The sequence below is a fragment of the Scardinius erythrophthalmus genome, assembly GCF_964197995.2.
Source record: "Scardinius erythrophthalmus genome assembly, chromosome: 13".
NCBI classification, from domain to species: Eukaryota; Metazoa; Chordata; class Actinopteri; order Cypriniformes; family Leuciscidae; genus Scardinius; species Scardinius erythrophthalmus.
Window position 1 is genome coordinate 27,898,521 of NC_138233.1, and position 26,096 is coordinate 27,924,616.

General features: G+C 37.3%; 1 protein-coding gene across 1 annotated transcript in view; it reads right to left on the bottom strand.

The window, feature by feature from the left end:
• Window positions 1–26,096, bottom strand: part of aff2 (AF4/FMR2 family, member 2) — a 238,555-nt gene that overhangs the window by 18,487 nt on the left and 193,972 nt on the right. Inside the window, exons 10-15 of the mRNA XM_081382590.1 lie at window positions 10,846–11,008; window positions 7,144–8,196; window positions 6,042–6,157; window positions 3,931–4,189; window positions 3,337–3,473; window positions 3,110–3,173 (exon numbers count right to left, since the gene is read on the bottom strand). Coding sequence (XP_081238716.1) covers window positions 3,110–3,173; window positions 3,337–3,473; window positions 3,931–4,189; window positions 6,042–6,157; window positions 7,144–8,196; window positions 10,846–11,008 — 1,792 coding nt within the window. The remainder of the gene's footprint in view (window positions 1–3,109; window positions 3,174–3,336; window positions 3,474–3,930; window positions 4,190–6,041; window positions 6,158–7,143; window positions 8,197–10,845; window positions 11,009–26,096) is intronic.

Genomic DNA, 26,096 nt, shown 5'->3' on the forward strand with positions numbered 1-26,096 from the left:
GAAGTCTCTAATGCTTATCAAGGCTGCGTTTATTTGATCAAAAATACAGAAAAAAACAGTAATATTGTGAAATATTATTACAACTTAAAATAATAGTTTTCTATTTGAATATACTTTAAAAAGTAATTTATTCCTGTGATGCAAAGCTGAATTTTCAGCATCATTACTCCAGTCTTCAGTGTCACGTGTGACATCCAGTCTATCACATGATCCTTTAAAAAACATTCTAATATTCTGATTTATTATGAGTGTTGGAAACAGTTCTGATGCCTAATATATTTGATGAATAAAAGGTTAAAAAGAACTGCATTTATATATATATAAAAAAAAAATCTAATAATATAAATCTTCTTTACTATCACTTTTTATAAATTTAACACATCCTTTCTGAATAAAAGTATTGATTTATTTAAAAAAAAAGAAAGAAAAAAATTACTGACCCCAAATTACTGACCAGTAGTGTATATTGTTGTTACAAAAGGTTTCTATTTTTAAAAAAATTGCATTTTTTTTTATTCATCAAAGTATCCTAAAAAAGCATCACAGGTTATGAAAAAATATTAAGCAGCAGAACTGTTTCCAACTTTGATAATGAATCATCATATTAGAATGATTTCTAAAGGATCATGTGATAGACTGGAGTAATGATCCTGAAAATTCAGCTTTGCATCACAGAAATAAATGATCATTTAAAGTATAATAAATTGAAAACCAATTATTAGGGCCCGAGCACCGATGGTGAGAGGACCCTATTGTTTTTGCTCCGTTTATTATTCTTCTTCTTCTTCTTCTTCTTCTCCAAAGTGAATCGCTTTTTAGAGGGCCTAAACATGCTCGAAAACTCATGAAACTTTGCACACGCTTCAGAAGTGGTGAAAATTTACGTGTGATATGGTTTTCAGAATTGGGGGGGGCAAATTCGGTAAATTATTGCCCCCACATTTTGCCCCGGCTCCTGGTTTCACGTACAGGTATGAAATTTGGTACATACATGTAATGACCCAATACCTACAGAAAAGTCTCTTGGAGCATAGCCCTAAACACAACAGGAAGTGAGCTATTTTGAACTTCCTCCTGGATTTTGGGCATTTTTCGTAATTTCCTGATGTTGTACTTTAACGAACTCCTCCTACAGATTTGATCTGATACTCTTCAAATTTGGTGAGTGTAATCTAAAGGCCTTTGTGACGTTAAATTGCGAAGATCTAGAGTTTTCGTCGAAGGGTGTGCCCTCGGCGGCCTGACAAACATCTATCTATAAATTACAGGAACGTCTGTCTGTCTGTCTGTCTGTGTGTGTGTGTGTCTGTTCCTCGCATATCTCTCGAACCGTTAGTCCGATTGATTTCAAACTCGACAGGTGTCTCGCCACGGGCACGAGTAAGTGCAGTGCCAAGTTTGACATTGTTTGGATGAGAAATGCAAAAGATATCGTTAAATATATCATTTTTAGAAGGTTGTGGTTTAAAAATAAACATTCTGACATTAGAGAGTTGTATCGGTCAAAGAAGCCCCAAGAAGGCTGTGGTTTAAAAATAAACATTCTGACATAAACACTCAGTCAGCTACACTGTTTACTTCTGAATATTATAGTTTGGTTCCCGAACGTGATAAATCCATCTATCTATAAATTACAGAAACGTCCGTCTGTCTGTCTGTGTGTTATTCGCATATCTCTCGAATGTGAGATAACCACTAAATGTGTGAAAACCACTATTTTCTGTTTCAAACTTTCACATAGCATCTTTAGGTTATAACAACATTGAAAATCAAAATCTGGATTTGAATTTTTTAAGATTTATTATAAAAACGGATTATTTTTTCCCAAAAATGCAATAAATTCATGACTTTTTTTTTTTTTTCAAAATGCAATTAATCCATTGAATCAATATAAAGTTATTTTTGATCATATTGCCATCGCAAGAAATATCTCCTGAACTTTTTTGACGGCGATCAGCTCACAAAAACTGATTTTGCACGGGCACTTTGCACTGCTCCCTGAATCGAGGTGCTTATTCATTTGTGGATGTAAACTGAATCTGTAAGTCAGCTATGCTGTTAGTGTTTACTTCTGAATATTATATTTCATTCTGGTGCGCTTAACGTTGTCGCTACTGTGTAATAGTAGCCTATGCTATTCACCAACTAAACATATCCTATTCAATGCGTTCACAGTCTCTTTCACGGGCATCATTTGTAGTTGCCTATTCACAAACTGTTTGCTCAAGCATAGCGTTTTCTCAGAGTTCACTGTGTGCTTTTTACCATGCACAAATAAAAATGTCACTGAACTTTTGCTGTGTAATTGTAACAATGAGCACACACCAAACCAACAATTACTAAAAACACACACAAAAACTGATTTTGCACGGGCATTTTTTGCACTAGTTCACCCAATTTCGGCCTTTTGGTGATATATGCATGATCAGATAAGTTCAATATTAATGTTGCTTGCAGTTCCGATGTTGCTTGCTTTGCACACGCTTCAGAAGTGGTGAAAATTTACGTGTGATATGGTTTTCAAAATTGGGTGGGGCAAAATGGCTTAATTATTGCCCCTACATTTTGCCCCGGCTCGACGTTTCACGTACAGGTATGAAATTTGGTACATACATGTAATGACCCAATACCTACAAAAAAGTCTCTTGGAGCGTAGCCCTAAACACAACAGGAAGTCAGCTATTTTGAACTTCCTCTCAGATTTTGGGCAGTTTTTGCCATTTCCTGATGTTGTACTCTAACAAACTCCTCCTACAGTTTTGATCTGATCCTCTTCAAATTTGGTGAGTGTAATCTTAAGGCCTTTCCTAAAGGTGCCGGGTGGCGGTGGCAGGGGTGCGAGGGCCCTTTCCATCGCTGCTTGCAGCTTTAATTTAAAATTGTAATAATATATCACAATATTACATTTTTTTCTGTATTTTTGATCAAATAAATGCAAGCTTGATGAGCAGAAGAAACTTCTTTCAAAAACATTAAAAATAGTAATGTTTCCAAACTTTTGACCAGTACTGTACATATATTATTAATGTTTATTTTATTTCAAGTAACCATTTTTTTTAAATGGTTAAACTTTTTTGCTGGCATCTAGATTAATTATAAATAGACTTACCAAAGCATCTGCCTTGTGCTTCAACTTCTTGGCTTCCTGCATGTAGTAATCTGCATTGTGAACTCTGTAATCATATAAAGATTGGTTTGGTTTTCACGTATCTGCAATTGTGTGCATAAACACGAACCTCAAATATGTAGAGCTACTATACAATTGAAACACAGTTTAAGGAACACGTAATGCATATGTCAGTCATTACCCAAAATAATCACATGGCTGTTACATACGTGTTATTAAATGTGAGTTTAGGTCTCCTGGGCTCCATGTGCTCGATGGACAGTGTTGAAGGGTTTGACCAGAGGTCTGTGTCCGACTGACCATTGCCATGAAAACCACTGGACGGCTTGCTGTGACCATCTTCATCCTGGAAACGTAAGAGAACATTAAAATGATGATTAGCCCTTAACAGCTTGAATAATACATAAAGGATTCATTCACTCTTTGTCTGTTCTGCATCTACTCAGTGTTTTTATTTTTAGGGCCATTTAGTTGGATTGATTTCGGATGATGGGCTCATGGGAGCCATTCACGTGTCTTGAAGGCTATTTTGAAACCTTTCCAAAAAGGTAATTAGTTTAGCAAAATCACAGGAAATGTGGTGAAGACCTTAAAAGATCTATCTATCTATCTATCTATCTATCTATCTATCTATCTATCTATCTATCTATCTATCTATCTATCTATCTATCTATCTATCTATCTATCTATCTATCTATCTATCTATCTATCTATCTATCTATCTATCTATCTATCTATCTATCTATCTATCCATCTATCCATCCATCCATCCATCCATCCATCCATCCATCCATCCAACTTACAGTGCTGGTCTTTGAATGGGAGAAGGATTTGTTCTCTCCTTTGCGGTGTTTGTGTGACGAGGACGACGATGAAGAGCAGGAGGCAGGGATTGTGCGGGTGGAGGAGAGGGTGTTTGGGACGGTGGAGGTGCTTCCTTCCTGACTGAGGGAGCTGCATTCACTGCTCCTCCGTGGGCGTCCCACCGGCTCATCCGACAGCGGTGACAGTAGAGGCGGTAACAGTTTATCCTCCCGCTTGCGAGGTTGCTTCTTCAATGAACTTGGAACAAAAAAAAATAAAAAATTGAAACCATGTCAAAGGTTTCTTTCTATGCACATACAAGACACAAAATATAGGATTTTTAGGACTGGCAGTGTAATTGCAGCATAATTACCTCAGACTCATAAAACATTTCCTAATTATAGACATCCTGTTTAAGTACAATTAGGAGAAGCAATAAGATATCGTCCTCATCCTAAAATATATAAGGACTTGTTTTCAGAGAATGTATCTTAAATTAAGTTGCCCCACTCTCATAGCCAAATAGTTTTTTAAGCCCAAATCTAATAACATTTTATGAGGTTACCACACAATGGCCTATATTCTGAAAATATGTTCTCTGAAAACATCTAAGAACTGATGATCATGCAATGCTTTTTGCACTACATGCACTAGTTTTGCACTACACTAAACGGTGGTGATGCCTGGTTTTACCAGTCACAATAGACATGCCACTCATTAAATGTTTTGAGAACAATAATCTAACGCTGACTGCTCAGACACACAACCTTCTGCAAAAATCTGTTTGCGAATGCGAACTAACCAAAACTCCATGTGGCGACACATATGTGGATTACTACTTGCATCGGAACAAAATTATGAAAAACAAAATCACACTGTGTCCATGTTTTTGTGACAGGTGCGGTTTCACAGAGAGACAGAGCCTGTCGGCTTATTGTATATTTGATGCTGCATGTGAGGGACAATTCCTTTTTTTATTACAATAATGAAAAATACAGTTTCATGGCCAGTAAGAAATATTTGTGGTCTATAAATGTTCTCTTTTTACTTGACATTAGTCCAAGCCTACTTTAGGTTCAAGCTTTTAAATTCAACATTTTTGTTCCTTTTTGTCCTTTTTCTAGAACAACAAGGGACAGACAAAAGGTAATGTGCATATGAAAGTGGAGGTGGTGGCACGTGCATGTGCTCTGATATAAACTCGGCTAAATTCATTTACATAAGTGCTTACATGTCTAAACTTAGCCTAAGTGCTAAATAAAGAAGCTCCACTGAGACAGACTGTCCTGGACAGCAGCATCTTTTATTTTTTTACCTTGGTTTATTAGGCTGAAAATATGCTATAAAACATGAGTCTCATCAGTTAACAACACTAAATAAAAAGGCTTCTTTGCTTTTCTAATTCAATTAAAAGGGTGAATGCGTCGAATGAGCTGATTTAAAACACACTGGGCAGGTGATAACAGTAAATAGCCCGGGGTGCTAAACACTTCCAGTAATAGACGTTAGCGGTGGCTAATAATTTAACTTAGCACTGCTGATCGTATCATCAAGATTCGCTGCCGCTAGTCGTGTCGCAGTGCGGTGGGCACTCAGGCGGACAGGACAAGCACACGACCCCTGTCATGCGTGTGTCTTTGATGAGCTCTAGCCTGTCCCGGCACTAATTGAATATCTAAAATTAGCAGTAGCCGTTGTGCTGGTGTCAGTGTTAAATTACTGTAATGCAGTGGGACAAAGCAGGCAGGCAGCGCGAGAGGGTGACCTGCTGCTCACCCTGCGTATCCCAGCATTCTCTCAAAGGACATAAGACAGAGTGGGCTACTAAGCTGAGTTGGCAAATCTCTGTGCAAAAACATCAGGGGACATTGGCAGCATATGTTAAAGAAAAACCGAAACATTGCGGGCTGTTTATAAGGAGGATTTCAGCGGAGTCACTGAAGAAACAAACAGTACAAATTTGAATGCAATCTAATGAGAATCCTTCCATTGAAAAGAACTAAATTCATTGGAAATCAAAACGAAAAGTTACTAGACAAGCTCCCGAGACAAGCTAGGGGTTGGTGTGATAATGCAGGCAACAAGCCACGAGTCAGTATAGAATACTCACTCTTTTGTGCTGGAGACCTTGTGGTTGTGTATGGGCGAAATACAAGGAGGAAGCAGCAGTGCGTCTTTGTCCATTCGAAGCTTCTTGCCTCCACTCATCACGTCACAGTGCTCCGACTGCAGAGAGAGAGAGAGAGAAAGAGAGAGAGAGAGAGAGAGAGAGAGAGAGAGAGAGAGAGAGAGAGAGAGAGAGAGAGAGAGAGAGAGAGAGAGAGAGAGAGAGAGAGAGAGAGAGAGAGAGAGAGAGAGAGAGAGAGAGTTAATTACCACTGTCCGGAATTGAACATGTTATTTAGCTTGGCAGGATGAAGGACGAGTTGAAACATCTACACTAGGATTCAAACAAACATCTTTTATAGTCTAAGACTGTATAGTGTTAGATACTGTTCAGAATTCTGTACTGAGGTCTGAATAACCTGGTGGTGGTGGTTAAAGATCAGGGATAATAACCAGGGAAAATTTTCACATATAGTACACTTCAAATGAACCAAACCCATTTCAGTTAAAGTGAACCAGAAATGAAAGTGACCTCAGTGCTTTTGGTGTTCACAATGTTAGTGCACTTAAATCAAAACCGACTTAAAATGAACCTCCTTAGGTAATCTGACTATGGTTTGTTTGTGGGTCCCTGAGTCCTTTCGGGGTGATCACATGTTATATCGGCGTGATATCACTTGTAGTGCTCAAACGAACTAGGTGTGAAAACGCCCTAAAACGCTGGATGTGCAAGTGGTCTTCCAAGAGCTGTCAATTTGAGCCTGTCGGTGATCCTTTGGACAGAAACACCAGGGAGTTCTATGATATAAACATGACATTGGATAAGATACTGTACAAAAAACTATAAAAATGTATAGTAATTAAATATCTGCACTGCTAATGAATTGTGCAATTTGAACACGACAAGGGGCCAATTCTACAGCTATCAATGATGTGTTACTTGACCCCCAGTTTGCTTCAGAGGACATCTCAGTTTGCACATTGCAAAAAGGACCTGCTGAATGAGTACTTAGTGAAAATAATAATTACATGATTAATTTGCTATTGCAGTTCTTGATTTTATCATTATAGTGCATGAAATGGGAGTGAGAACATTGATCACTTGCCTTGTGTTTCCTCTTTGATTTGCTAGGGTTCTTTTCTGCAGGGATGGAGGCCGGCGACTGTTGCCGTCTGTGCTTGACACTGACCTCCCGACACTCAGCCTTGGTTGGGGGAGGCTCTGGGGGATCTTGCCCCGGGATCCGTGACAGGAAGCTGAGTTCGATCTTAACCCAAAGGGACTTGATGTCCTCAAAATCTCTTAGCGGTGACAGAAGTTCATTTTGTACAATGGGGATGGGAGAAAAGAGGGGCTCTTCCAGGAGATCCAAGGCACCTGGGTCAGGAATGGAGGTGCTGCTTGTGCTGGTAAGGCTACTAACACTCAGGATATTGCTGTTGCAATCCTTGGATTTCAGGCTTAGGCTGTTGGGACCTGGACAGGGAAGCTGAACCTTGATGAGTTCCTCGGGGTCTGAATGACACTCGGATGAAGAGGACTCTGTCTCGATGAATTCCTTAGACTTGGGGATGATCTTGTTGGGTCCTCGGTGCTTCTTTTTATCTTGAACAGGTGTGATATTAGTTGGCGCAGTGTTTGTTGTGATGGTTCGAGGTTCCTTTCTTGGAGCCGTCTTGACCCCAGGGCCCTTACCTCTAGGTTTTGGTGGTTCTAAAGGCGGGGGCTCTTTCTCTTTCGGGGTAGAACTTGAGTTTCCTGGTCTTGGCCAGTTGTGCTCCTCGCTGCTGGAAGATCGCTCCACCTTTTTGGGCTGCTTCTTGCCAGTGCTTCTCCTAGGGGGTGCTAGCTCCACTGAAGCTGGTGATTTCACCTTAGTGCTTTTGTTTTCTGGAGCCTTCTGAACAGCCTTGGGTTTGACTTTCTCTCGGATAGGACTGAGCAAAGTTCTCTCCTTGGGGTCTGCTGGTGCCAGTGCCAGTGCTGTGCTAGGCTTGCTTTTGCTGGAGCTCTGGTTCTCAGAGATTTGGCTTTCATCAGGCCGAGAGCTGTTAAGCCCATGACTATCTGACTGGGTGTTAATTAGTGCTTTATTGTGATGATTAACTTTGTTTAGCCACTTATCTAGTTGCCACTTGTTTGTTGATGGAGGTTCAGGCTAGTGGAAAAAGACAAAACAAATTTGTGGACCACAGTTTTAGGCATATTTACAACTTATTTTATCAATTGCTCAATGACATTGTGGACATCCAGTGAAATCCAGATCAGATTTTTTTGTATGCATTCAGTGCATTGAGGTCTACAATGTAAATGGATACATGTTTAAAATAACATGGAAATGGAATTTGTAATGATGCATATCGGTACAGATTTAATCTGTCTTCAAGTGTTGATTCATGAGATTCATGAGAAACAGTCATATGACTTTCACAGACCAATGAGCTGGCGCTATGATGAAAAGGCCATTAAGAGAGGAAGTCATAAAACTCCTGAATAATGGAGGAAATGCTGTTCTGTCCTGATGACTGCTCACAGCTCTCACTGCAAAGATGTTTTCATCAGCTATATTATCTCACGCCGATTGTTGTGTACCATTATGTTTCCAGACACAAGTAAATCTTTCCCACAAACTCATAAACACTGCCTTGAATGCTCTGAATGATAGCAAATCATTCAGAAAAGGAAGCTGTGGAAATGAGTGGACATCCATATTAACCATTAAACTCAAAGGGTAAGAAATTCAATTCAGTGCACTTTCCAATCAGACTTGATGGTACGTTTTGAGACAAAAGGCAATCTCCTATGCTATTTCTCCATCTGTCAGAGAGACATTTCCGCCAATACAAGCTACCAAATGTTATAGTGAAAGCACTGGCAAAGATGATGAATTAACAATTGAGCATGTTGAAATTGACAGGCCTCCCAATATTTCGCCACTGAGGCATCAGGGCTATGTGCCGCCGCTTGAAAAAGAAACATCTTTCTGTAGACCAGAGCGCTTGCAGTGCTAAGATACGGATTCCCATTGGCCATCCCTGGCAGAGAGCAAAGCTATAGAAGGGGCGATGAGAACCGAGAGATGTTTACTCTTGTGTAATGCTCTTAGGGAGCCCCGGGCAGGCAATAGCAGGACAACTTTAAAGCTGCCAATTAATCCTTTGAGGAGATCCTTTCAAAAATCCTACCCCTAACCCATGCTGAGAAAAACTCGGAGGGGGAATGCTGCCTAAGTCTCTCTTTGCCTTCAGCTAAAGGAGAAAATAGACTCACTCAGATTCATCTCAGTTCTTTTGAAATTTCTGGTAATGGGCGAATTCTAATCATCTAAGAGAAATAATTGCATAAGCTGGTATTCATTTACCTCAGGGCCCAGAGTTCAGAAGGCAAGCAAAACAATAAAACTGTGAATAACACTAACAGAAGGGGTGAGGAAAATCTACCCAAAACCTGTCAAGAACATGTCTGGGTCATTCTTCACCACATAAAAAAAAAAAAAAAAAAAAAATATATATATATATATATATATATATATATATATTATACATACATATATACATATAGCAATATATTTATATTGCTGTAGGTACATAATGCATATTATAGGACCATTGTGAAATTTTATATTGTGACACCATTTTGATGACAATTAAACAACTGAACCCCCCCAAATTCTTATTACAACCATAATACAGTGATGTTTAGTTTTTAGTTGAGTTACTTATTATTTTTTTTTATTATTATTTTTTATTATTATTATTATGGTAACACTTTACGATAAGTTTTCATTGGTTAACATTAGTTAACTACATTAGTTAACATGAACTAACAATGACAAATATTTGCATTTATTTGCAAATCTCAGCAAATAATTTATTTATTAATTTATTAATCTCAGATAATGTTTATCTCAACATTTACTAATGCATTATTAAAATCAAAAGATCTGTTAAAGTGATAGATCACCCAAAAAGGATAATTCTGTCATCATTTACTCACCCTCAAATTGTTCCAAACATGTATTATTATTTTTTTCTCCATACTATGAAAGTCAATGGGGTCCATCAACTGTTTGGTTAACCATATTCTTCAAAATATTTTCTATTGTGTTCAGCAGAAGAAAGAAATTCATACTTGGAACACCATGGGGGTGAGAAAATTATGACAGAATTTTTTTTTGGTGAACTATCCCTTTAAACATTAGTTAATGAACCTGAACTAAAAAGAACTAACAATGAACAGTTGTATTCTTATCAATTAATATTAACGAAGATTAATGAGTACTGTAATTAATGCATTTCTCATTGTTAGTTAATATTAGTTAATGTATTACCTAACCTTAACTAATGGAACCTTATTGTACAGTGTTACCATTATTATTAAAGCAAGCATAACGGCAATACGAATTCAAACAATCTATGAATGCTTCCAAATACAACATTTACTACAGTATTTTCTTACACTTCACCAATACAACTTTTAAATAATAAATTATTTCTCTTTAGATTACAATAACGGTAATGAATTGATTTTGAAAACAGTATGGGTGGTTTGAGCTGAAATGTTGCAAAAAATGTCACATTTCTACAACAATTTTGCAATAAAAACAAAATTGCTTCAAATAAGCTTCATAGAGAAGTAAAGATGATAAATTAACAATCGAGTGTCTCGAAATAGTCAGGATTCTAAATATTCCACCACTAAAGCATCAGGGATATTGTTTTAAAGCAGCTTAGTAGAAGTTTAGCAAACACCTTAAGCCATGGATCAGTGTGTGAATGTATTTGAGAGGGGGTAAAGTGATCAGTACCTCTGGTGTGGGAACACGGGACGCTCGGTTGCATTCACTTTCGCTAGAACTGCTCTCGCTGTCCGAGTCGGACTCAGAGCTGCTATCCGATTCGCTGGAGCTGCCCGAGGCCGCGCTGGAGTGACCGGTCGGTTCGCTGGTCCGCGGTGTGGTTCCAGGGAGGCTTTAGGCAAAAGAACGGAGGAGAACACTCATCAACTGATATGACCCACAATTTAAACCATACAAATGTGCACAGATGCTGAAGAAGGATCATGCTGCTCTTTTCCATACAAAGATGAAATATTTCTGTCCCATGGTAAAAAATAGCTGTACATTTTTCAACACTAGCTGATGCTGCTTTGGCGAACCAACTAATAAAGAGACAACTGAACCAATTGATGATAGACTACATCATTTAGAGAGAGACAGAGATAGAAAGATATAAATAGAAAGAAAATGTGCAAGAAAAGAAAGCATTTGTTTACTTCTCCACCCGTGAGGCTATTGCTCAGCTCTGTCTCAGAGTTATCAGTCATGCTCGGCATTATTTATGAGTTCATGAAAGGCCACGGCGCTCTAATCCAATAAGTACTTCACTTCTCAGGGTATCCTCAGACGTGGCCATCCAAGATTGTTCTACATGGAGTCAAACATGCCAGAAGGAGGCAAATTAAACTCCTTTCCAAAGGTCAGAGCGGGCTGCTTTATGTTGACACTTCATTAGAGATTATGTTACGACAGGAAAGAGCGCTCTGGTCTACAGCTGTGCCAGCAAGACATGGACAACACTAGCAAGGAGAGAGGAACCTGTCCCAGGAAAGTGAAAAAGCTAGCAAAAAAACAGATGCATGACAAATCATGGCATAAGCTTCATCCAAAATTGGCCACTTGTTCACTCAGACACTGTCAGCTACAGAAAAAAAAAAAACCTACAAACTACCTGACACCCAATGTGTGTTATACAGTGAAAGTCTCACAATCAAATGCTATCTGAAAGAAATAGGACACTGTTACAGAAAAGACACAAAGGCTTTGGATACGCTGTTCTCTCAAAACACCAACCTGTGTGACCTTTGTCTATGCAAATAGCACTGATTGGTGTGATACAGACACACACACAAAAAACAGAAGGTCATTTTCTCTCCATCTTTTGGTCTAAATAAGGTTGACCTTTGGTTAACAGCTGTGGAATCTCATGAGAGAAAGGCAAGTCTGAGAAAACATTTCCTGGTTCTTTCACCTTTTATTACAGATGAAAATGTTTATCTATTAGCGCAATACAACACGATAAACATTTTCAGGCAATGTAATCTAATGTAATGTAACTTTTGTAGAAAAAACTTTTTAATTGCACTTTATTTTAAAGCCCATGTAATTACAGTGTATACTTACCTAAGAAAGTACTGGTTAATATAAGGTAACTACATGGGTTAAGGTTAGGTTTAGGGGTAAGTTCAGGCTTAGTACCTAGTTATTACTATAATAAGTGCTATACCAACTTGCATGCAGGGGCCAAGTTCATTTAGAGAGAGAGAGAGAGAGAGAGAGAGAGAGAGAGAGAGAGAGAGAGAGAGAGAGAGAGAGAGAGAGAGAGAGAGAGAGAGAGAGAGAGAGATTTGCCTAGCATAGTGATGTAAAGTAAACAAAGTTTACTTATCATCATTATTCCTAATTAACAGTATCCTCGTCCCCAAACAGACCGGACAGAGCAGATCTGGGAATAGCTTTCTTTTCGTAAAGAAGCACACGTTGCACGAACACAGGAAGGAGGAAGTGTTCCCCTGAAGGAGTTACAGCAGGCCCTGGGCAAACTCAACTAAAACTGGGCCACCGGGACTGAAAGAACTGGGTAAATTAATCTCACTGCTGAACTATAACTGTAATAAGGAACGTTAACATATCTGCTTTCATAAGGGTTTATGTTTGATACTTATAGGTCTGAAAACTAGTAGCCTGAGAAAAATGTTTAAGCCAAGGTTAAAAAAAACTGAAATGCAATATCGCCAGTGTCTCTTCATTGTAAAAGATAAGTGTAAATATTTAAAGGCACAAACTATATAAATATCATAGCCGTTTCACTAATTAATATATTAGTATTTATTCACAATCTATCCTCATTACACATTCCACACTATATACACAGAAGTGCACACATATATTTCTCAAATCCATCATAAGTTATGCAGTGCGAAAGCCATCAAGGCACTTATTAATATTCAGCAAGGGAAGAATTTACACAGACCTCCTAGTTTATCATGGCTTTAAATAATTCTCTGTCAATGAATGTTGCTGTTACAAACCCAAAAAGATCTCCAGGCATAAGCTAAATATCTCAAACAACTCCAATAAATAAATAACAATATTTAGTACAATTTACATTTTAAATATTCATGTTTTATAATCAAGCAATTTACCAGGCTGGTGCTATACTAAACAGTAGGGAATATGAAATCTGATGTACATACAAAAAATAAACACTAGACTTCTGTGGTCTGTTACACAACAAAGTCTGAGTTTCATAGTAGGTTTAGAGAAAAAAAAAAAAAAAAAGACAAATTCAAACCGGGTTAGATGCTATAAACGTTCTCTGTCAACTTAGGGTTTGATCCAGAGTTTATGATTAACTCTGGAGAAAAAGAAAATGAACAAAACAATGATGCTGCCACGAAAGCTCGAGAAGGCAGCTGAAAGGACATATCACTATTACTATATTAATGCAAACTAAATTTATTTATTTATTTTATATAGGTTCACAGAGCTTAGCTATGTTAAAAGAGAGCACTATATATATATATATATATATATATATATATATATATATATATATATATATATATATATATATATATAGTGCTTGCAGAATTATTAGGCACGTTGATTTTCTGATCATATTTTTTTTCCCAGGCACTTTTTACCAATTCCAAACCACATTAATCGTAATAACTACTATTCATTTTGTATTTAATCATTTATAAGTGATATATAATTGTTCAGGCTGGAAATGAAAAACGCCTTATATTCAGGTGTGCATACAGTAATTATTAGGCACGTTTTCTTTTACAGATTTAACTCAGACTTAAAAGTCAAAAATTATTAAATCCCCATGAGAAGGATGCAATACTAATGCAAAATTTGAAATTGCAGTTAAGGCATGACCATTGGAAAGTGAAATACTCATTGGGTCAGCAGGGTCAGACAGAAACAGGTGGAGAAGAAAAGACACATGTTAACTGCAAAATAATTAAGAATTAAGTGTGAAACCATCAGGAACCCTTAAGTCTCCAGCGGCACCATTTTCCAGAACTGCAACCTACCTGGAGTCTCCAGAAGTGCAAGGTGTCAGGGTCTCAGAGACTTGGGTTAGGCAAAGAATCCTAAAAAATGACCCCCTCTTAATAAGAATCACAAGCTGAAGTGTGGTAAAATACATGAAGTTTTTTTTATAGGCTTTATAGACAGACAGATTGAGAGTGACTCTTGAAGGACCAGCACCACATCCAACCCTGAAGTCCGTTTTTCAGAGATGGACTAAAAATTATTTCCCAAAAGTTAATAAAACTTATTCTGGAAGATGAATTCTTCAAATAGTGGTAGAAAAGGATGTGGTGCGTGTCCTTCAAGAGTCACTCTCAATCTGTCTGTCTATAAAGCCTATAAAAAAAAAAACAGTCTTCATGTATTTTATATATACATTTTATGAACACTTCTTCTTCTTGTCCATCAAGTTTGGACAACCCTTTTCACACCAAGCGAATGAACCACACTCTGACTCGGGTCCACAAAAAGAGCTCTACCAACTAAAATATATTTAAAAACACAGCATCTCCAGCTCTTGCTAACAGCAAAACATATCACAAGGGCCAAAGCCATGCTCGCTCCTCTGAGATTCTCACACCAAAAACAAAGGCTGATGCATCACTGGAAGCTGCAGGGACCCCATCGACTAGTGTTTTTCTCTCTGTGTTTACACTGATACCATAATCTCAGATCAATGTGACAGATAGTCACAGCCTGGCGGTCTGTCTGATGGGTCGAATCACAGATGGAGAGAGCTTAAAATGGAGGGAGGGGGGAAGAAAAAGAAAAAGCAATGTGTGAGAAATGCTCATTAAGACACAAGTTCATCCAGAAATTCACATCAGACCCAAGGGCCACTAGCGGGTCGAGAGTAGCGTTGCAGCTCGGGACCTCAGCAAAGGCCGCCTCTGTTCTCGCATTTGTTTTTAGATTGTAATTATTTGCAGATCTATCAAAAGGCGTGACGAACTCTGAGCAAGTTTGCATTATGATTCTTACCATCTCCCGCCGTGTCTCGTATCCAAGTTTTTTTCTCCGTTTTTTTCAACCTCTCCTTCAATGAAGTTTAATAGTAAATTATAGATAGATTCCTACGGTCGCTGTAGCAGAAGCCCACGTTTGATTCTATTCCCCTTAGAAAACAGAGCTGGGGCCGTTTCAGACATCTAGTCTGGACCGAAACCAGTCAATACCGCCAGCCAGATGTCTTCGCCGTAGGAGAATTTAATGAACTGTGAATTTATGATTTCCATCAATAAGTTAAATTTGAAAAAGTTCAAAAGAATTCGAGGACCCGGGGTCTCGGCACTAAACACGATTATGTGTTTGGGGGTGGTTGAAAGCAACAAAGTGCTTGAAGCATGAAACGACGGAGAGAGAAGATGAGGAGAGACCTGAAGGAGTTTCATTTATAAGTCATCAGCCCACCGCCTCATAAAACGATCATCTGCGAGCAGCGCATACATTATTTTTATAAATCACCCCGAAGAATAACTTGCCACACATCTCTACGATGATGATTGTGACTTCCCTTTGCCCTTAAATCCATTACAAGTGTTATTTGATTCAATCAATGGTCTTTTCGCATGAGGAATGGATTATAGATCCTGTTTCAAAACACGGCTCTGATTCCTGAATCATTACAAGATCTGTTCTCAACAGGATCACGCTGAGCGTATTTACAAGTTGATGGTTGGTTTCCAAAGCTCAGATTAGGTCTGGTCCTTGATTAAAATGTTTCAATTGTCTGCGAATGTTCAAAACAAGACTATAATTTCATCTGACTTGCTTACACTGATTACTCTCTGTGAAAACACATCACAGATGTCAAATACATTTCCATACCATAAACTAAAGCAGTGATTTTCATCTGGTGGGTCGCTGGTCTGTTCTGATTGGGTCGCTGACAAATAATAAAATGCTAATTATCATAATAGTGCATCATTAAGGTAACAGCCAAATACATTGGCTTATCAACTTTAAAAAGCGAGGAAAAAACCCTTCCCATGTTGTTGATGTCAATTTATGCATTCAATCAAACTATATGGTACTTGAGTGAAAATTAATTTGGTTAGAAACAAAGTGTTAAATGCCATTTCTCATGCCTCAATGCCAAGTAAGATAAATCAAAGCTAACAAGCTAAATCAAAGTAAGGTTAAATGTCAAAGTTAATGGTAGATCAATTAAACTATATTGTATTTTGGTGCAAATTCGTCTGTCGACTTGGTAGAAACTAACTGAACCAGAGACATGTCAACATGGACAGGTTGCTTATTCTGACATTCTCAAAAAGCATGTGCAAAATAACATAAGTTAAATTACAATTTGTTCTGTGCAATGAATTATCCAAAATCAAAATCGATCCAATTCATCTCATGTCATGTTCATTCATTTTCATGTTGGGTCTATGCAGTTTGATGTTTAAAGTCCCCATTAAATCAAAATGTTTGACGGTTTTATGGTTTTATGGTTTTTAGTACGAATATGTTAGGACTTACTGTTATCTATAAGCTAGTGTGCTCCAAAACAATGACAAAATTCACATTTCTCACTTCAGCTTCTCATCATATTTTCTGTCCAATCAAATGCTCTTTAGAATCTGAAGCTCCGCCCCCTACATTATAAATAGATGTTGAAGCTGCGGATAAAAAATGTCACTTGTTCACACATTTTCAACATGATAAGTGACACAAGGGAACGATTCAGAAAGTGTAAATGCTTTCTATTGGTGTGAATGAAGACTGGTTTCACATAAGTGTCACTGAACCACCGTAGCTCACACACAGTCTGCTCCAGTCCAGAGATACGAGAGCTCAGAGCGGATCATATACGCCAGTCGGCGCAGACCACAAAATTATCAGACCCATTTGACCCTATTTTAAAGCGATATGGAGGAGGTTAGGAGGAGAAACAGTTCGAGATTAGGAGGAAACTGTGGCTTTACCGAACTGAACTCAACGGCTCTGGCCGAGCTGTGATATAAACGAAACGCTATTGGCTATTTAAAAAGAGAAGGAGCTGCTCTATGTCCCGCCCTGTCTTCCTGTTTCAGTGGAAATTATGTCAACACATTGAATAAAGCTGCACGTTGAATAATAAGGTATTTTTGTCAACAATTTTGTTTCTGCATTGAGTCAGTTGCTCTTGAATCACCTGTATCATCACCCACAATCCCTCTGTATGTGCAAGCATATTTGAATACATTTTAGAAAAGGAGAGTGAAAGACGTTTTTTGGCTTTGTTGTGGCAATGCAACCATATGGTCCAGTCATTAAGAGGCTATTGCCTTGAATGGTTAACTTGCAGTCCATTTAAAAAGAACACACTTGTGTCTAAGCTGCTGACATTTACATGCTATTTTTATGCTGTGCTTTTAAAAGAAGCATTGTTAAACTGAAGGAGGAAACCGAGACATATTTAGAGACAGAGTGCCGGAGACTTGAGGGTGGGCTTTTTTGACCAGTAAGCAACCACACTAGCAAACACCCAGAACACCTTAACAACTGAATAGCATAACCTGGAAAACAACCAGAAACATCTTAGCAACCACATCCTGTAGAAACATCCTGGCAACTATACAACACCCTGGTATTAATACGCTAGTAAAATAAATTATATTTAGAAAATACTAAGGGTCCAACTTGTTTTTGTTTAGGGTCCAATTCTCACTATTAAGTACAATTAACAACGACTTTAGGTTAAGTTTAGATAGTGAATATGATTAAGGGATGTAGAATATGGTCATACAGAATAAACAGCCAATATCCAAGTAATATGCATGCTATTGACATTGCATTGCTAACCTAAATGTTCTACATTTATACATTTTGGCAGATGCTTTTATCCAAAGTACAATACATTTGATCAATTTGTGCATTCAATGGAACGAATGACCTTGGCTATGCTAGCGCCATGCTCTACAGTCTGATCTAGCTAAAGGAATATTACCCCAATTATCATGATTTTGAAACACTCCATATGTGACCCTGGATCACAAAACCAGTCTTATGTTGCACAGGTATATTTGTGGCAATAGCCAACAAAACATTGTATGGGTCAAAATGATAGATTTTTCTTTTATGCCAAAAATCATTAGGATATTAAGTAAAGATCATGTTCCATGAAGATATTTTGTAAATTTCCCACCTTAAATATATAAAACATTTATTTTTGTGAATGGATGCAGCACTATCGCCAATAGAAATGGACAACTTTAAAGGCGATTTTCTCAATATTTCGATTTTTCTGTACCCTCAGATTCCAGATTTTCAAATAGTTGTATCTCGGCCAAATATTGTCATATCCTAACAAACCATACATCAATGGAAAGATTATGTATTCAGCTTTCAGATGATGTATAAATCTCAATTTAAAAAAAATTACCCATAAGACTGGTTTTGTGGTCCAGGGTCACATATGTGGTATTCTTTAAATGTCAAAAGTCTCACAGAAAAGCCCCAAAGGCTCCAGATGGAGATATTTCTCACATAATTAAGCTCTGCTTGTTTGGTGTTTTTTTTTTTTTTTTTTTTTTTTTTTCAGAAAGAGCAGCAAAGGGTGGTACACAAATCCCAGGCTTGCCTTTGGCCAATCTTAAAGCATTCTGAGAGGGCTAAAAGAGCATATCCCACCGCCTTGGACAGCATTTCCTACGCCACAATGCCAAATGAGATGAATCAAAGCTAACAAGCTTACAAGTTAAAAGTCAATGTTAATAGTGGATTAACAAGGATACATTACGCATACATGCAGTTAAAAGTGGCTGTTCAGTTCAAGACATGCCAAAAAAGAATAAACTTTTGACCATTTTGGACATAAAATGGAAACTTATGAGGCAACAGATTGAGGTAATGAACAAAAACAATACAAATTTTGTATTGAAACGACGACATTTTGAAATTTGCTTCAAAATAACTTAACGACAGCAGTCCTCTATCAGATCATATCTCGCATATACATTCTTGTACATGTATATTTGCATGTGCCAACGGATTAATGACCATTTTTGAAGCTAATGAGCAACATTTAAGATGGATGACTTTATAGGATATTATAAAGTGCCACCTGATATTTATACAATTAGATCCACCTCACTGGAGCGTGAGTTGATTTCATAAGTTGCCTTTGAGAGACAAAATGGCAATGTTGACACAGTTAACAAGTTATTAATATGTGGAGGGATTTCTGAACACGCTTTCCCCCGTCTAGATATTCCCAAAACACATCGTCAACCTGAATTCACACCATGTGTGTGAATACAATTAACAAAGAAGTGGAGAAATGAATGAGATGGGGAGTGAAAGAGAGAAAGAATAGCGGTGCAAAATGTTAATAGATTACAGCTGAATGAAAAAAAAAAAACATAAATGAATTAAGATGCAAACAAAGCAGCAGACATTAAGCACTGGTTGACTATGATTAATATGTAAAGGGCCCACACTATTGAGAAAAGGAACTCTGGCCTAGAGAGATTTAAAGAGCCATTAAGAAAAAGGTGTAATAATATTCCTCTAATTACACAAATCTGTTATTAAAAACAGAGCCGTTTCCCTCGATGATGCATGTGTGTGGTTTAACTGCCCAGGATACATGTAAACATAGTTTCATGAGTGTTTATATAAAAAAAGATTACCACATTACACAGACAACATTGAAATTACTTTGATAACTCTTTCTGAGAAGCACATTAATAATGTTTCAAAGATATTCTTTTTTTTTTTACTGTTTTTTAATTACTGATGCTAATACTAACTAAAGTTCTAATAAACAATGCAATTTAATGACAAAACACTTATTCTACACAATATTTTCTCATCACAGAAAAAAAGGAAATTCATACTTAACTGGCAATGACAGTGACAATGTAAAAAAAATCAAATTAGCCAAATAGTGTCTGACTAATCAGCCTTGGCCGATCTGAGTTCGATAAGTGTCCGAAAATGTTTTCAAATGGCCGAACTGAGGCCGATAAGTGTCTGAAAATGTTTTCAGACACTTATTTGCATGTTAAATGCAATTAAAATAAAACGTATTACAGTTTAAATTTACATTAAATAAAGTTGAACTGTAATGTGTTGCTTTTTTGACACACTTAAGCAGGACTTACATTTCATAATTACTTATATTGCCTTTGAAATATGGTTAAAGTGTAATGCTGTATTTAATGACAAGCATTTCTGGTGAATTCAAATATATTTTAACGTCACTTGTCTGTCATGTATATACATATATGACATTCTGCTGACTATAAATAACGTTGTACCTACATGTTACCTACATGTTAAAGGTCCCGTTCTATGCCCCTTTTCACAAGATGTAAAATAAGTCTCTGATGTCCCCAGAGTGTGTATGTGAAGTTTGAGCTCAAAATACCCAACAGATCATTTTTTACAGCATGTTTAAATTGACATTTTTTGGGGCTCAGAAAAACGAGCCGTTTCAGTGTGTCCCCTTTAAATGCAAATGAGGTGCTGCTGGACGACACAGGGGGCGGAGCTTCATGAGCTCGTGCTCAGTCTGTCAGGACAAATTCATCTCACGGAATGATGATAATATCAGAAACTCTCAGTAACGGCGTTCATTTCGAGTCGGACAATAATGCCTACAGAGTCAGATTGCTGTATAGAGATGAAACAGGTATGGTTTAGTAGTTTAATTACGGTTATTATAACGTATTTGTCATCTGCTTGTAGGCTATGTATCCATTATTTATTAATAGCCTACAAGTCTGCTGTCTGAATGATGATCAAACATGTACTGATGAGTTTAATAAAGTTTATTGTACATCACACAAAAGATGAAGCGTCAGTTTTACTTCAGAAAATCACCGTAAGAGCTGAGTAAACACAGTAGGCTAAGTTATAAGAAGTGCGCAAGTAGCCAGTAGAGTTGAGGGAGCATTCCTGTGGGCGGAGGTTAGTCAAGAAACGGTTCTGGTGATGTCACTAATGCAGGATGTAGAGGGGTGTAGTCCAATCAAGCCGTTTTTTGTAGTCAACTTCTGTTAAATAAAATATCTCGCTTGGCATTGAACTTTGAGCTTTATAATTTTACAGATATTATTTATGCTCTAACAGCAACATTACACACTAACTAAAGTTTGAAACATGGAATCGCATGCAACGGGACCTTTAACTAACTCTCATCAGAGTATTAGGTTAGGTTAGGCTTAGTAGAATTAGTTGACATAGTTGCAGAGTTACTTGTAGTCAGTAGATTGTCTTTTGGAGGAGCATCAAAATAAAGAGTAGCCAGATATTAAGCAGACAGTCGACTAATGCTCTAATACTCTAATGAAAGTTACAGTAGTTGACGTAGTTTCAAATGAATGAGAGTTAGTTGACATGTACTGTATTTGCACTTGAAGTCAGTAGAATGTCTAAAGTGAACTATTGAAATAAACTATTGAAATGTAACCTTTACTTATATAATGCCTTATAAATACATTTTAAATGTTTAGTAAAACAGAGTATGTCCACTATGAATATCATTGCCTTTGGTTACTTGGCAAAGTACTGTGGTACTGAGTGTCTTTCTATGTTTATGTAGTTTACCCTGTAGTTTAGGTGTTGATCTAGTGCGTTCTCTCTCCGGGCACCAGAGTGCCCTCTTACCCTGCACTATTCCAGCTTTATTCAAATGCTGAGCCACCCACGAGCTGCCAACACACACACACACACACACACACACACACACACACACACACACACACACACACACACACACACACACACACACACACACACACACACACACACACACACACACACACACACACACACACACACACACACTCACACTGCTCAGCTGGGATCAGCAGAGTCTCAAATGCTGACACGCTCATTCTAAGTGCTGCTGGAAATCTAATGAAGCAGCAATTTGTACATTGTTGCTCATGGGCTCTCTATATTCAGCCTTATAAAAAGACCTCTGGCACAGAGGCAGAGATATGTCCTCTGTCATACACACCCTCTCAATGCTAATGTTAGCGCTCCGCTGGCTTTTATACACCATCAGAGGCTAATTGAAGCCTCACCTCCCTCTAAAATCAATGGAACGTGCTGCTGTATGAAAAAGTGAACTGTTTACATTGTCATTCCTCCAATGACAATAACTAATTAGACCCTGTTTGTGGCAATGTACAAAAACCTCTTTTGAGAAAAACAGTATTGGAAATAATCACACATTGGATAAGAGGAATGTTGCATGATGGCATGACGTTGGCATGACGTCGGTTACCGCAGGAAATAATTTTGACTTGTCCTTCAAAAAGTAAAAACTTTTACTGTGGGTCTGTAGCCAGGATGTAAACATTAAAATATAGTGTTTCAAAATTATAGTCACACTTAAACTTAAGGTTTATACTTGTTGGCATGTGATTGTATGATAGAATGGCTTCCTGACCTTGTCTCTGCAAACTTATATCCAATTTTCAACTTCACTGACATGTGCATGTAATGCCGGTGAACCCAGTAACCTTTGCTTGTGACATGTACAGATGCCAGAAACGGAGTGTGGAAATGAAACAAACTCTACTTACAGGAAATACATTTGTAACACCTAAACAGAAGTTCATCTATCAATTTCAGAAGGGACGATTTAGACAAATTACTGCTCAGTTTATAAACTGCTCTTTACTAAGTGCTTCACACTTTTGTTATTAAATCCCCTGGAGGCTGGCTCTGTTTTATTAGAAGAGTTTTCAACATTAAACTTTAATTTTCACTATTGCAATTATTTCTCATGACTCGTAATTGCAACTTCAGATCTCAAATTTGCAACTTTACCTCTTTTAATTATGACTTTATATCAAACAATTGTGACTTTATTTAGCATAATTGCAACTTTATTTCTTACAATTTCAACTTCATATCCCACAATCGTGACTTTATTTCCTGTAATCGTAACTTTGTCACAATTTCAATGTCTAAAAATTTGAACTTTTTTTCTTGTAGTTGCAACTTTATTTCTCAATATTGAAACTTTATTTCTTACAATTTCAACTTCATATCCCACAATCGTGACTTTATTTCCTGTAATCGTAACTTTCTCACAATTTCAAAGTCTCAAAATTTGAACTTTTTTCTTGTAATTGCAACTTTATTTATCATTATTGCAACTTTATTTCTTACAATTTCAACTTCATATCCCACAATCGTGACTTTATTTCCTGTAATTGTTACTTTCTCACAATTTCGATGTCCCAACATTGCAACTTTTTTCCTGTAATTGCAAATTTTATGACAATTTCAACTTCACTTTCAACTTTGTAATTGCAGCTTTGTATATCATAATGCAACTTTCAGTCACACTTTATATTAGGTGTCTTTAACTACTATGTACTTACATCAAAAACATTGGTTGGTATAATGTACTGATGATGTATTACAAAACACTTGTGCTGCTATTGAGGTTGGATACGGGTAAGGTTAGGGACAGGTTTAGTGTTGGTTCTGTATGTTTACAGGTGGGTTAAGGTGTAAGGGAAGGTCAACAGCATAATTATAGATGTATTTACAGAAATTAACTACAGATGTAATTACATGCAGGTATTTAAAAAAATACAAGTACAATGAAAAAACATGTAGGCTATGTACACAATAAATGCACTGTATCAAATTATTATTTAAATGTGATTACATACAGTAGTAGTTAAAGACACTTAATATATGTTTTAAGTTTTACCATCTAGCATCTTATTGTTATCCCCAAAATGATGATCAAAATGATGTTACAAATAGTGCCAATAAAGCTTAACTTACATTGAACCCGGAATGTTTTTTAACCAGACACTTTTAGAAATAAATGCAAATAGACGAGAAATGTTTTAATGACATACTGCAGAAGATCAAACCACATCCTCTATTAAAAAACATAAAAAGCACTGAATAGATGCCTTGGCAGTGTATATGCTCTATCATTGAAGAGTTTCTGAATATGATTGTGAAAGTTAGGTGCATACCGAATATCATTGGACCTGCTCTGTATATTTCTGAATATGTTCTCGGTCAGTTGGTTTGTTTCTGGCACATGGTCATGTATGCAGACTTTCCAAATTGCCCCAGACACACTAATTTCTCAAAGTCTAAGAGACAACACATCATGCAAGTCAAAATCAGACAGGGGGACATTAATCTGTCTTCCGCTCGGAGATGAAAACACTTTCGGGCGTAAGGGAAAAAGGATAAAAAGTGGGATCAGTAAATGAAAAATTCATTCAATGAAACTTGATGGGTGTAGGCCTGGAAAAGAGTGTTTTGACAGTGGAGAGAGAAACGTAAATTGAAGGGGAGAGTGGATCCAAGCTGAAAAACACATCAATAAATGAGTTGAAAATCTGGAGTGTGTGGAGCTTTGGGTAAGAGAAAGAGCGAGAGAGAGAGAGAGAGAGAGAGAGAGAGAGAGCAGGCTAGAGGCATACAGAGAGTCTAATTACCTCAACAGAAGACCAGCCAGCATAACACACACTAACTCCAGCTGAGAGATGTGTGTGTGTGTGTGAGAGAGAGAGAGAAAGAGAGAGAGAGCTTGCAATGTAGCCTGCAGCTGTTGTTTCTCTGATGCCCAAGTCATCCTCTTAGCTCTGTGGTAAAAAAGACTCCATAGACGTGAAGCTAAGCAGAAAAAGCACATTAAATTCACCTTAATTTAGAATGACAGCCTTGCACCCTATTAGCAAACATTTCAACTATGATTATGACTTCAGCTTCAGTTTAAACGTGTGTGAGTGCCAATGAATATGTCATCCTCTCTCCACTGGCTTTTTGTTCCTAGCATGATGGACCAATGGATGCAATCCATTGTAAATTATACAGTGGCCAGATAATTGTCCTTTCAAGTTGTCGTCTTGTGATTGTTTAGTGCTCTTAAACTTTATTGGGCTTGTGTGTGGACGAATTGGAAAACAAAGTCAGCTGACGCACTCAATACTTTGGTGTTGATTTTCAAGGGATGTTATGTAGTTATAAACAGTAAGTTTCTGGCTACATCTTCTGGTGAAGTCATATTCAAATCAGGGGAATAAGAGAAAAAAAAAAAAAAAAACTGATGTATTGATTTTCAGAAGATCCATCAAGAATCTATCAATATTCAACCAAATTTTACCCCATAATAAGTTGGATCGGTTACACTTTATTTTAAGGTGTCATTGTTACAGTGTAATTGTATATTTAAGTACTGAGTAATATTAAGCAACTGCATGTACTTACTATAGGGTTATGGTAGGATTAGGATTTGGTTGAGGGTTAGTTGCATGTAATTATGCATAATTTACTGTTATTACTACGGTAAGTACATGTAACACATGTAACAAGGACACTGTAAAATAAAGTGTTACTGTTGGATCTACAAGATTTTTAAAATGTTTTTTAAAAGAAATCTTTTATGCTCACCAAGGTTGCATTTATTTTATATAGTGAATTAAGATACAAAAATACAGTAAAACAGAAATATTGTGAAATATTATTACATTTTAAAATTACTGTTTTCTACTTGAATATATGTTAAAATGTAATTTATTCCAACCCGATTTCACAGCAATTTGTAAGAATTTTACGGGGTGGCTAATTCGTATGAATTCGTACAAATGACCTACCCCCGACCCCGCCCCTAAACCTACCCATCACTGGGGTTTAGACAAATCCTACGAATTCGTATGAGTGAGGTCGTACGAATTCATACGAATCAGTCACATTTTATTCACTCGTACGAATTTGTACGAAATAGTCATGAGATAGCGTTATTTATTCCTGTGATGGTAAAGCTAAATTTTCAAAGTGTTGTGTCTATGTCGGTGATTCATGAAAAGAAAATTCCTCTGTCCACAAACGGTCCCAGTGAATCTGCAAGTCATTAGCTGTGTATACTAACATGTAATGGCCAAATACATTTACAGTTACACTGATGTGAAAATAAAGCTGACCCGGAGCCCTTTGCATTTACAAAGCATGTAAGTGAGCCACGCTGCCTGTGC